The sequence below is a fragment of the Dermacentor albipictus genome, chromosome 9, assembly GCF_038994185.2.
Source record: "Dermacentor albipictus isolate Rhodes 1998 colony chromosome 9, USDA_Dalb.pri_finalv2, whole genome shotgun sequence".
NCBI classification, from domain to species: domain Eukaryota; kingdom Metazoa; phylum Arthropoda; class Arachnida; order Ixodida; family Ixodidae; genus Dermacentor; species Dermacentor albipictus.
The window spans coordinates 12,060,980-12,074,928 of NC_091829.1; the positions used below are offsets into that span (position 1 = coordinate 12,060,980).

General features: G+C 47.0%; 1 protein-coding gene across 1 annotated transcript in view; it reads right to left on the reverse strand.

Moving 5' to 3' along the window:
- Positions 1 to 13,949, reverse strand: part of LOC135911080 (phospholipid-transporting ATPase ABCA3-like) — a 149,801-nt gene that overhangs the window by 63,715 nt on the left and 72,137 nt on the right. The window contains exons 5-7 of the mRNA XM_065443178.1: positions 11,140 to 11,370; positions 9,651 to 9,935; positions 5,238 to 5,469 (exon numbers count right to left, since the gene is read on the reverse strand). Of these exons, the coding sequence (XP_065299250.1) occupies positions 5,238 to 5,469; positions 9,651 to 9,935; positions 11,140 to 11,370 (748 nt within the window). The remainder of the gene's footprint in view (positions 1 to 5,237; positions 5,470 to 9,650; positions 9,936 to 11,139; positions 11,371 to 13,949) is intronic.

Here is a 13,949-nt window from a genome sequence, read left to right on the forward strand (position 1 = left end):
AAAATACCACGAGACTGCGCTCCCGCCCCCATCATAGAGCAGCGGCCTCGAACAGGCTCCCAGTGAGTTAGCCAGAACGAAATAAAGGAAATAAAGAAAAACATCCTGATCGAGTTAGTGCATTATATATCTGCCCCGTGCCAGCCGAAGGAAGACAACGCGTTTGCTGTTAGTTGGAAACAAGCTGTGATAGCTGTTGTCTTAGCGTAGATAAAGTGCACGAATCATCATCATCATCATCATCATCATCATCATCAGCCTGGTTACGCCCACTGCAGGGCAAAGGCCTCTCCCATACTTCTCCAACAACCCCGGTCATGTACTAATTGTGGCCATGCCGTCCCTGCAAACTTCTTAATCTCATCCGCCCACCTAACTTTCTGCCGCCCCCTGCTACGGTTCCCTTCCCTTGGGATCCAGTCCGTAACCCTTAATGACCATCGGTTATCCTCCCTCCTCATTACATGTCCTGCCCATGCCCATTTCTTTTTCTTGATTTCAACTAAGATGTCATTAACTCGCGTTTGTTCCCTCACCCAATCTGCTCTTTTCTTATCCCTTAAGGTTACACCTATCATTCTTCTCTCCATAGCTCGTTGCGTCGTCCTCAATTTGAGTAGAACCCTTTTCGTAAGCCGCCAGGTTTCTGCCCCGTAGGTGAGTACTGGTAAGACGCAGCTATTATACACTTTCCTCTTGAGGGATAATGGCAACCTGCTGTTCATGATCTGAGAATGCCTGCCTAACGCACCCCAGCCCATTCTTATTCTTCTGATTATTTCTGTCTCATGATCCGGATCTGCCGCCACTACCTGCCCTAAGTAGATGTATTCCCTTACTACTTCCAGTGCCTCACTGCCTATTGTAAATTGCTGTTCTCTTCCGAGACTGTTAAACATTACTTTAGTTTTCTGAAGATTAATTTTTAAACCCACTCTTCTGCTTTGCCTCTCCAGGTCAGTGAGCATGTATTGCAATTGGTCCCCTGAGTTACTAAGCAAGGCAATATCATCAGCGAATCGCAAGTTACTAAGGTATTCTCCATCAACTTTTATCCCCAATTCTTCCCAATCCAGGTCTCTGAATACCTCCTGTAAACACGCTGTGAATAGCATTGGAGAGATAGTATCTCCCTGTCTGACGCCTTTCTTTATTGGGATTTTGTTGCTTCCTTTATGGAGGACTACGGTGGCTGTGGAGCCGCTATAGATATCTTTCAGTATTTTTACATACGGCTCGTCTACACCCCGACTCCGTAATGCCTCCATGACTGCTGAGGTTTCGACAAAATCAAACGCTTTCTCGTAATCAATGAAAGCTATATATAAGGGTTGGTTATATTCCGCACATTTCTCTTTCACCTGATTGATAGTGTGGATATGATCTATTGTTGAGTAGCCTTTACGGAATCCTGCCTGGTCATTTGCTTGACAGAAGTCTAAGGTGTTCCTGATTCTATTTGCGATTACCTTAGTGAATAGTTTGTAGACAACTGACAGTAAGCTGATCGGTCTATAATTTTTCAAGTCTTTGGCGTCCCCTTTCTTATGGATTAGGATTATGTTAGCGTTCTTCCAAGGTTGCGGTACACGAATACTGTTTTTTTTTCCCCACAGAACCTATCACCACAAAAGCGAGTTGACAACGTCAGTGCCTAGGTTTACATGTTCATTTTGTTTCGTCCCAGTCGTCACGTCTTTCTCTATTGAGCAGAAGGAATATGTGATCCTTGCCTTGGGAGTTGCAAACGGCAACGAGAGGAAGGCTGCAAATATATATCAGTCATGGAAGTGTGATGACAGACCAAACGCTTCGACGATCGCCAGAAATTATGAAAACCTGATACAAACCGGCAGCTTCCAGAAACACCTGCAGAGGACTCATTATTCAGTCCTATAGCTTACGCACGGATGTTCTAGCATTTATGGTCTCAAACCCTTATGCTAGCGTGCGGGATGCGGCCGCCCAGGGGCCCTCTAACGTAAAACTATTCCACTATGTTTTTATTACAATCTCCTGACGTCAAATTTGCGTAACTGCCGACGCAAGCATCGGGCGCTGACCCGCAGGGTTGTCTGAACAGACCAATCAAACCCTCTCCTTGTTCACAGCAGGCCACTTTTGTTTTCTCGAAAAACGAATAACATTGCCTGCACTGAGCGGCTTGTCTATCTAATTGGCTGACAAGAGGCGAGGTGCACGCTCTAATAGAGAGGGATTCGATGGGGCCGAGCCATTGCACGGAATATTGATAACCGGATGGAGAGGGCGGTGTCGGCGTCTGCGATTGGTCCGCTTTCCCTTACTTTGCTTGTGGTGGCCGGTCGAAAATCGTGGCGGCATGAAACGGAAAGTAAGAATGACGCTAAACCGGATCTTCAGCAAAGAGGAGTTGGCAGAACGAGGTCGCAAACGTGCCGAAAGTGCTCGGAAACGTTACACAGCCACGCAAAAAGGTTTATTATACGCAAATAAACCCATGCTCTCCAGCACTTAGGAGTAGCCAGTGCCTGAGCGATCGGCGGCAGCCATCTTTTATTCCTTTCGGAACGGGGCAGCATGTGGCTATTCAGAAGAAAATTCAGTTTTGTTCGGCATATTAATGCATTTTGAACGCGTACACGTCACTTTGGCGCGGTGAGTTCTGCGGTTTTGTGAGGCAAGTGAAGTGGGTGCAGTCCGAAAACTTTTGACCAATAGCCAAAGCTTATGACGAAAAGGCGTCGAATCAGAAATAACTATTTTTCTTTTGTTCAGTCAAATCATGCATAATCAGCGTGTACACATCTTATCTGATGGGGAGCTATCGCGGTTTTCGTGACGTCGCGTGACACACAGGTGAAGTGGGGTGGTCCAAAAAACTTTTTGACCAATCGCGGAGGGCTGATTGCAGAATGGGAATAGAAAAGTTTGGAACAATTTTACGTTATAGTGCCCCAGATACCAATTTCCGAGTCATCAGTTTGGAGGATTATAAATCACTTGACCTTTCATTAGTGCCACCTTAACCTGCACCAAAGCTTGGAAGACAGTGACCTGCAGAATCTTCCATAGATTTCTCTAAATGGGTCCTCACAAAAGCTGATGAGTCACCAGAAATTTTTTAGCAACATCATATGGACACATGAAGCCAATTTTCACAGAAACGGCCGGGTAAATTTGCATAATGCACGCTATTGGAGTGACTACTATGCACACTGGGTAAAGCGCAATCAGCACCAGTACCAGTGGTCGTTCAATGTGGGGTGCGGTATTTATGCTGGTGACATAATCGGTCCCATGTTCGTCGATCACACACTGATTGGACAGCTTTACGTGAACGAAATCCTTGAATGAGTGGTGCATGAGTTTCTAAGCGAATTCCTGCTGTCACGTCTTCCACATCTGTGGTACCAGCAAGATGGGGCGCTGCAGCACACAGCAGCAGCCGAGCACGGAACTGGCTGGCTGTGACTTTTCATGCGCAATGGACTGGAAGGCATGGGCCTCTAATTTGGATGGCTAGGTCACCGGACCTCTCTCCACTCGATTTCTTTCTTAGGGGTTATGTGAAAGATCGAGTTTCCATGACCGAGACGACGACGTCAGATGAGTTCAAGGCAAGAATAACGGATGTATGCCATGGAATTTCGGCGTCGTTCATCAAGAAAGCCACAGGAGATGTGATAAAGCGGACTCGGTACTGCGTAGCTGCAGAAAGAGACCCATTCGAACAGCTGGTGTTCAACGGCACTTGCGAATGCAGAGATAATAAAGGCACGCTCAAATCTGATTTAGTATTATTGTTATTATTGTGCAGACGTCCCGATTGCTAATTCGGCACATTTGGAAGTGGTAAATTTACTTTCTTGGAAGCATCGGTTTTGTCTTTTCTCTACAGGTGGGTTGCTTCCCGGTCAGTTTGTTTCGCTTTTATTTTGTGCCGCGAACTTGTTTTTTTATCTTTTTTTGCAGCACGTATACACGCTTATTAAAGAAAATATAGCGAATCGAAGAATCCGATAAATGCAATTCACCATTCCATCAAGAGATCGGTGGGCTTTAGAGATGCCTGTAAATCGACATCATATGTTCAGGTTACGCGAACCAGAGGTACACGTACTTTCCAGAAATTTCATTTCGTGCACATATAACCCTTGTATAGGCAAATATATCCGGCGAGATAGCGACCGACCCAACAGCCGCCACAGAAACCTTCGCCTTTAAAAAAAAAGGAGCACGATACCTTTTTATCAAAGGCAATGCGCATATACGGGCTGTTTCTGCAAAGACCATAGACATTTTTTTTTTAGATTCACCTGTAGCACCTGGCACAATTCGTCTTCGAGCTGGTCTGACACGTGTGAGGGCGGTGGTGTCTGTACTGGTATTTCGGAGGCGAGAACTATAGGTACGTATACTCTAATGGGCGAGGGTGACATTATGCGCCTATGATATAATTTCTTCTTGAGAAGATGGCGGTGTGTTGGCGTGCAACACAGGGTATCGCTACGTTGCTTAAATGGTAGTCGCATTACCGTCGACAGTCATCGTGAGATTAATTTCTTTCAACATACAGAATTTTTAAAAATCACCTGCGGCAGATAGCCCCAGTCTAGTCATTGAGCTGAATTACTCAAAGAAGCGAATATTCCTTGAACGAGGAATCGAAATGCTTAATCAATTTTGTAACTAGCCACCTTACGGCACATATTACTATTTACAAATTGTAGCCGCGGACTTCGCCAGCGAACTTGGAACAAATTCTGAGGACAACACCAGTTTCTAAATATTCCCAAACTTTGCGATAAAAATATACATTGAAGGTCTAGTTGCTTGTACGATAATATGCATGGAACGGCGTTCCGTTAAACAAGGAAATGGAACGACAGTACATTTTTACCGCAAATTTGATGGCGCATACCTCAAAAATGGTGTCCTCCACAGAAGTATTTTCAAGTGGATAGGCCATTGCAGTCTCACCGGCTACAGTTTGTAAATTGAAATACGTGTTTAAGGGAATTGGTTACTAAATATCTAAGTGCTGGCATTCTGTTAATCAGTCAAATATGCATTTCCATTTTGTCGCGCAAGTAATATCCGCGCCTCAGAGCGAAGATCAGCTCAAAGACGAGAACTGTGCGATCTGCCACAGGCGATTTTTCAAGAAGATCGCCCATAGACTTCGCAGCAACATCCGGTGCACACGAAATATATATAAGCACGCACGCATAGTACACGCGCGCACACAAACTCACTGCTGGTGAGCAGGACGGAGATGAACATGGCGTGCAGTATGGCGAGGCTGTTGAAGTTGACCAGCACGACGAGCACGAGCAGGGGGTCCGAGTAGCCGAGCACCGGGTCCGAGCCGAACACGTACAGGAACATCATGCACACGCAGCTGAGCAGCAGCGCGCTGAACGACGCGCTCAGGAAGTGGCTGCCCCAGTAGACGAGCTCGCGCGTGCCGGCGATGCTGAGCAGCTCCTGCCGAGGTTTGTTACGTTAACAAGAGGACGCTGCAACCTAGGGACTGCAGGAAGCGGGTATTCTGTTTAGGTCGTGATCACTTTTATTCTTTTTCTTCACGAGAAGTGCTTTAAATAGCTAAATTTCGGGAATCTCGGCAATCGCGTTTACTATACTGCAACTGAGCGATGAAACACCGTGTCACAATTCTGTAAACTGCATCTGCTAATGGCAAATGGAGGAAGGTCTCTCCACCACCTTTCGGGCTTCCGCAGAACTGATTTGCCATATTCAGTGACCCAGTTCTTCGAGTAATTAATTCGCCCTCACTCTGCTATCTGCTAGCCTCCTCATTAGATCACATGGTAGAGCGACCGCCCCGGTAGGGCGCTGGTCCTGGACTCTAATCTTGAACCAGGACGATTTTTTCTTCAACTGCGACGCTTTCTTTTTGAGAAACGTACATTTTTTTCTTTATTGTAGCTTAGTCTTACAGTCAGATGGATGCCAATATTTACCTTTCACGCACAATTAACAGACCTAATGTGCACAGAATTTCTGTATTATAGATCACTGTCGAATAAAGCAATGATTTGTGAGCAGGACTATTGCGAAACCCTCGTAAACATTGTAACAACTTCACGTAGGCTGCTGATTCACAAAGCAAATTTTCTGCTTGAAATGCTGTAACAGATGCGGTTTACAGAAGTGCGATATCTGTTTTCGATACACAGATTCGGATTTGTAAACTTGGTGCGCCAATTCCTTCCTGACCTAATAGCTCTTGGAATCTTTTCAAATAATTAGAGGCCCTAAATAAAAGATTTCCTTTATAGAGTTGCTATAATTTACCGTTCTCCCTCAATTGCAACAAATTTCATTGAAATCGGCGCACCGGTTGTCTCAAATTCATTTCAGCGTTTTAGATGTATTTGAAAAATTGACAGTCACTCAAGTATCCATGCGTGATTTGAATGCGAAAGCATAATGACTTCTATAATTTATTGCTTACGTCCACTATACGTGAAGTCGCATATTGTCGGGTGTCTTTCACAACTTTACCTTAATCCACCTCAGTACACCTTGCCCTAATTTGTACCAACCTTAATCCACCTTAATCCGCTTTAATCTACTGGGTCCTGATTTGTACAAACCTTTGCTCTAATTTGTACCAACCTTGACCCACCTTAATTCGATTTACTGTACCTTAAGAGGAAGCTTTATCTCGGGCCCAACTCCGACGCGGCCTATTCAAATAATGTAAAATGCAAAAACTGAGATAACTCCTAGACCAATTTTAATGAAATTATTGCATTTGAGAGAGGAAGGTAAATTCCAGTGACTGTTGGAAGCGGAATTTCGAGTTATGGTTTGAATTTTGTGAAAAATATTTTGAAATATTCGACAGTCTGAAAAATGTAGAAGCACGAAGTTTACAAATTCATAGCTTTGCATCAAGAACAGATATCGAGATTCTGTAAACGGAGTCCATTATATCATTCAAAGCGGACAAATTCGATATGTCATTTGACGCCTTACGTGAATTTGTTACGTTTGTTACAAGGGTTCTGCAAGAGCTGTCTTTCCACATTACAAATTTTTTTATATTAATGTGTAACATCAGTTTTGTCCGCTTTAGATGTACCATTAGATTCAATTCACTGAATTTGATTATAATTTTTTGTTGAGTTACAGAGTTGTAAACTTGATAGTATCGTTTATTGAAATTTTTCGATTTTTGCCAATTTTTAATAAAATATTGACGGCCTCACTCAGAAATTCGAAACCAACGATCACTATATTTTAAGTTTTTTCTTTTAAATGCAACAAACCTCGTGAAATTTGGTGCAGTGGTTGCCGAGAAAAACGAATTCTCCTTTAAATAGGAGCACCCGAGCTAAAGCTTCCCCTTAAGTCACCTTACTCTAACTTGTCCTAACTTCAATTCCCCTTACTTCACTCTAAATCCACCTTAATTAGCGTTAATTTAGATTATTTGCCCCTAATTGCCACTAATTAACGTTGTTATACCATTTGCAATCCTCTGTACTACTAATGACGTCATAAAAGACGCCGATGACGTCACATCGATACGCAGCGCCACTCGTTGCGGACAACGCCGGCGTTTCCGCCTCGTGGGACGCGTGATGCCTTCGCATTGAACAAGGAATACGGAGACGGCCCCGAGCTAAAGCTTCCCGACGCCGTCAGCCTGCGGAGGTGCGGCCACAGTGCTCGCCGCGCGAACGCGAGCAGTGTGGCGACCGCTACGGGTTCCCCCTGACGGTGCGCCGTGCTCTCTCCCTACGGAGCTGCAGCAATAAGCGTCTTCCCCCTACTTTCATTCCCTATCCTCTGTGCAGCGCGGTTGAGGTGTCCTCTGCTGAGAGACAGTTACTGCGCTGCACTTTACCCCAACCTTTCCTTCCCATCATCAAGAATCTCCTTCTCTCTCTCTCTCTCTCTCTCTCTCCAGCATTAAACCACCACTGCTACTTCCGCCGTAATCAATGAGAGTCGGGCACCGGAAGAAAAGCTCGTCTATTTCACTCACTGTGCACACATTTGTGTGCGCGCGACTTGTGTTAACCTGTTTCTGGTTGGCAGTGAGAACCAGAGCTGCGGGCACACAGAACCCTACATTTCACTCGCAAAAAAAAAGAGAGAGAGAGAGAGAGAGAGAGAGAGAGAGAGAGAGAGTATGATATACAGACAGCACACGGACATTTCACTGAAGGCAATTTTTTTCCACGGGACGCTTGACGTGCTTGCTTGTCTTTTCGCACTGTTCTGACTCCTACCATTCTCAAAGTGAATTGAACTTGTTTGTATGTACGTTGTTCATTCTAGTTCCTCTGTACATATTTCAGTTAGTAGCGGGGCATAATTTTGAAATGCTGTACACTCTGTGTATCACCGCCAGATTCCCGTATACACGATTATCCGGTGTATTCGATGGCTGCGGGTCCTGAAAAATTCGTGTAGATATATGCATTGCGAATGAACGTTTGAATACATTGAATTGGGAACAAAATTACGCTACTCCAGAGGGGCAGCGTATTTTGCACTACACAGGTTGTGAAGAGTCATCGCTGTTGCTACACGTCTGGGTGTCAGCTGTGCACTTCGAGAACAAGTGGTTCTCCGGAAAAAAAAGAGAAAGTTGCGCATAAAAAAGAAAACGCGACGGCGCTGCCCAGACGAGCGCTCTGGTAGTTCGTCGACCCCGACGAGTTCGCGCGAACAATGGATGTGCAGGCGAGCAAAGCCCTTCGACACCCACGACGCCGGCGGCGGTGAACAATAAAGACACCTGAGCTCGCAATGGTGGGCCTGGTGTACTCGGCTTACGTGACGACGAACGTTAGGGAAATGCCAAGCAACTCAGACTACTGGAACCACGGTTCCCCGAAGGCTCGCAGTTTTTTCTACGTAGAATATGCATACGTATACATACCCTCGGAAGCAAAGGCTTAAAAACCGCGGAATTAGTGAGAGAAAAAAATATTATCTCACATGTCGCAGCTGTGCGACGTCGAACTTTATCAATGCGTTGCATTGATCGAGCACGCAGACGTGGGCTTCATTTCCGGCTACACGTGCCCTATATGCGTTGAGAATGAAAATTTTCATTTTTCCGACATTTTTCGTCTCCTGAATTTTGCTCACGCCTGCAATAACAAACGACGCAACAGCTCAGCCACTGCGGCCTAGTTTCGATGGAGGGCGAATTGAAAAAAAAAAAAATTCACGTGCACCGTCCATTGGTTGCACTTTAAAAAATCCCTCAAGGGGATCTTCGAGGTCCATCAAAAACACTGTGCAGGAACTTTTTTTTTTTTTTCAGTATGGACTCCCATCGGAACACGACCGCTGAGGCCGGGAATCGAAACTGGGAAGGCGTGTATCGCATCGTGTATCGCAGCGTGTATCGCAGCGTGTATCGCATTGTGTATACACGCCTTCTGCTTTAATACCTACTATCAAAATACTCGTCTAAATTGTCCCTGTCCGTGCAACGCATTGTCCGTCCTATAGCGACGGATCCCGCTCCATTACCAACCGGAAGGCTTCCCTGGGCAACGCAAAACGCGTTCGAACGGAGCTTTTCTTTTTTTCTTTTTTTTCCCCGACAGTAACGAAGCAGAACGGAACCTGCCCCATCGCTGCACACAGCGCGGCCCGTTCAATCAACGCACCCGCATTCCGGAGCACTTCTCGTCGGTGATCTTGGCGACGACCGACGCGAAGGGCAGCAGGAAGCCGACGCCGAAGCGGAACACCAGCCGGCTGTAGGTGGTGGTGAAGTTCTCGGGGTAGTAGGCCGGGTACGGGAACCGCTGCATCTGCAGCTGGGCCGACGCGGGGGGCTCGCCGAACTTGGCCGCCCAGATCTGTTGCAGCAGGTGGCGCTCCAGCGAGTACTGCAGGGGCAGCAGGGAGCGCATCTCGCCCGTCGCGGCCAGGTCCAGCGGGCCCGGAACCTGCGTTCAACCACCGAGTTCAACCCGCGGCCCAGCAGATGGTGGAAGATGCGTGGCGTGGAAGAAGACGACGCGTGACGCTATGTGGACAACCGCACAAGTATACTTGCTGCTGCGTCGAGCCCCACAATGAGCGTATACCAGAAGTAGCAGACGACCGAGTCAGCGCCAATACGTCACGGTTTTCTGCTGTCAAGCGACCGTCTTCCGCGTCCTGACGTCATAATAACCGGAATTAGTTCGTAGAAAACCTACTGCAGCCGAATATGGTGCTTTGAGGGCGCCGTGAGGTTGGCGAGGTCCATTTAAAGCAAAAAATCGTAAGTCAAAGATGTCGCACCAGTACTCATCTCCCCTGCCCCTAGGAACTTCCTCGTGACGTCATAGATTCTTACAGCGACTGCTCAGTTAGGGCGAAAAAAAATTAAATTATGGTGTTTTACGTGCGGAAACCGCATTTCGCCCCCATCGAAATGCGGCCGCCGTGGCAGGGATCAGTTAGGGTGGCTCGGCGCTGTAGCTAATCGAAAAAAAAAAACGTTACATTATGTCCTGCATTTATGCGTTGCTACGTTCACCTACGAGATTTTCCTTGTCTCGATATAATAACGCATTGTGATATATTTTTTTTAGATAACTAGACGCTCTGTAGTTCAAACATTGTGCAAAGCGCATTGCTTTATAGTTTGATCCCCTCCGAGTATTCGCCTGTTTCAGACAGCTCACAACCAGCTTTTCCCATGCGAATAATAATTTCCCGCGTTTCAGTCATCAACAAGGACAGTGGCCCTGAGATCCACTGCACGAGTTTACGTTTGTCCTAACTAGTTTATTGGCGCATCGGGCTCGCCTGTCCTGCCCCGCCACGCCACGCCTTGCTTGCTTGTACTTCGGCGCACATTTTTACAGCGGTTATAGGGAGACAGAATTTTCGTTTTTTCTGTTAGACTCAAACCTCGATTTAACGAAGTCAGTGGGTCCCGAAAAGTATTTATTTAAATCAGACACGCTGTTCAGTCGAAAAAAGAAAAGAAAGAAACTCGGCCGAGACGTGGCGCTCGCTTCAATGCTTTTCCCCGGGAGTCTCCACCTTTCATTACCCAGACTCCGACTCGGCGAGACGACAGGCCCAATTGCACAGGGAAGTGCAGGCAAGGAGAGCCTCTCCTCAAGCAGAGCTGCGCTCGTCGAGAAGCGTGCGTACCTCCAGCATTTTCCAGTAACGCAGGCGCACGTCGAACCTGGGGCCGGGTGCGCGGACGCGGTAGCGCAGTTCGTGCGGCAGGTTGTTCAGGTCACTCAGGTCGTTCTCAAAGGCAACGCCAACCACGGAGCCGTAGTCGAAGCCGCTCTCCACCAGATCGTCAAGGTCGTCGTCCGAGGCCACCGGTTCGGCGACCGTTATGGACAGGTCGTCGCGGACCTTCTGAATGACCTGCGGTTACCGAAGCCAGACATGCTGTATAAGCCTGGGCAGCGTCTATGTTTGCGGAGAAGCCACGCTAACCACCGCCAGCTCTCTATATGACTGGACGTAAGGTTGTTAGTAGTTTAAGGTTAGAAAAAAAAATTCACCAACAATTACGATACTCCCTGAAGCGCAGCTCTATACGCGTTTCTCGCGATTTGTTGGCTGGCGCGGACAATCTGTCTCGTGCAGCACGTTGCAAACGGTGCGAAGTGTGGCGCCAATGCCTCGCTAATATCGAGATCCTGAGAGCCAGCGCGTGGGTGACGCGTGGGCGCGATTCACAGCAGCCGCCGCAAACAGACCTCCGCTAATGCAGCGCTTTGTTTACATATATAGTATCGTAGGACGCACTTGCAGCACGGCATCGGTGAACAGACGACGCGCGCTAGTCTGGCGTTATCTCGTATAGCTACAGTGTATCGTAGCCATGTCGTCGCCGCAGAACGGCACTGCATGCGCTTCTCACGCTTTCGCCACACCCTCCTCCTCTTTCCGCCTCATGATTTCACTGTGTGGCCTCCTCCTCCGGTTTCCACCTCGCACTCTCGTCGCTTTTCAACCCCGCTGCGCTCCGCGTTCGCTCCTTCATCCTTCGCTCTGCTCATTCGCTCGGTTACGCCGACGACGCCGAGGCACACCGACGCTCAACGCCAGTGACTGGCGCTTAAATAGCTCCGCTCTAAAAATATATATAACCGCAGTTGCGCTAACTGCCGTTTAAACGAAGGCATCGACAGACCACGTGGAAACAGGATGGGTATCTATTGATGTCCCAGAACCTGCTAGTTCTAAAATAGCTACGAGCTCGGCCATTCGTTCCAAAGCGCATGAGCCAGTGCCCATAATAGCTACCGAGTTGCTAGTGGCCTAGGCGGTAATGGCTATGGTAGTGGTCCAAAGCTCCGTTTGCATGTCCAACATATACGACACCCGGGGTTCTCGAGAAGAGCCTTCGCGCATGTTTCGGCGTTGAGGCTACCTCACGGTCCGACCACAGCGAATGGCGAACCCAGCATGTCCTATGTCACAAAGTGCGACACAGCAACAGTGACAGCTCGCGCAGCTCCGGAAGCCTGGCGCCTGCAAATATTTCGCTACCTGAACAGCGGAGTTTGCGCATCATTACAAATGTTTGTACGAGTTTGTACATCCGTATTAATAAAACCAGCACAAGTTCAGGCACACGAGCACGAACACTACACAGATGCTCGACGGGACGGGACACACGACAAGTGCACTTTCTCGTCCCCGCATTAAAGAGACACTAATGAACAAAAGTTGAAGTTGAGCTGCATTAGTCATAATCATTTATTAACCATATTTAGAAGTCCCTAACTGAAGTACTAACTTAGCGCGATAAAAACCACTGAGACAAGAATACAAAGAGACAAAGACGCTTGTCTTTGTCCACCTTTCTTGTCTCTGTGGTTTTTATCGCGCTAAGTTACTACTTCAATTATGGAAAACCAACTAGCCCAACAATCAACTCTTCTAGTAAAAGGCCCCTGTTGGGGTATTAACTAAGGGGGGAGCCTACACAGGAGAAAGCCAGAAACAGTCATGTGATGTGAAGTAATAAAAAATGCAACGCTAAACTGGTTGCCGCTAGTGCAATTCAGCGATATACAACCACAAAGATTGCATCTGCAATCAATACAGACGATGCAAGGGAAACGTACAAAATAAATGAGTCAAAATACGCTGAACAGCCATACCAAAATCGTTTGCTAGCAGTTGGCACAACTTGGAAGGGTTACGTTCTTTTCCAAATACGTATACATGTTCTGCAAAACTATTTCCTTTCTCAATCACTATCGGCAAAAAAAGATTAGTTGAAAGCGTTAGTTGAACACTGAAGACACTGCAGACTGAGGGAATTATAGAGGGCGTAAGTACGATTAAGTGGCAGGAGAAGCGTGTCGCGTAAATTTAGAACCCCTTTTACAATGCTCTTAATTCTACAATACCAAAGAAGTCGCAGTTTCGCTCGAAAGGCGAAGCATCGATCGCAATAGTAAATTATTAGACGGATATACGAAGTAAGGATAGTAGTTTTATAGGCTGAAGCAGCTTGTATAAACATTCGCTTACTATAAGTGAACAAGCATGGTGTCACGCGCGCACAGGCAAACATCAAAACACAGTTTAGTCGATGACCGAAAACACACGCTGCCAAAATGCTGTCGTGAGGTAGCGCGGCAATATTCAATGGTGACACATAATTTTATTCGCCATTTATTCTTTTTTCACATATTTCACTGACGTCCCGTTTCATATCGCAGGATTGCCGTCCGTCGCATGTATATATGCGTTCCCTCACTCCGTAAGCCTCTCGCTTCAGCGCGAACTAAGCGGTGAGCACATAGCGCACACGAAGCTATCAGCCCTCGGCACACCAAGACTCTGTCCCCATCGCAGATCGCTTTCAAGGCACGCAGCCGCTGCCGCCCAGCTCTCACCTAATGGCGCGGTAGGCGACAGCAACACATTATACAACACTCACCGCGAATTGAATGAGAGTTCCGAGGGAATGCATTCAATTA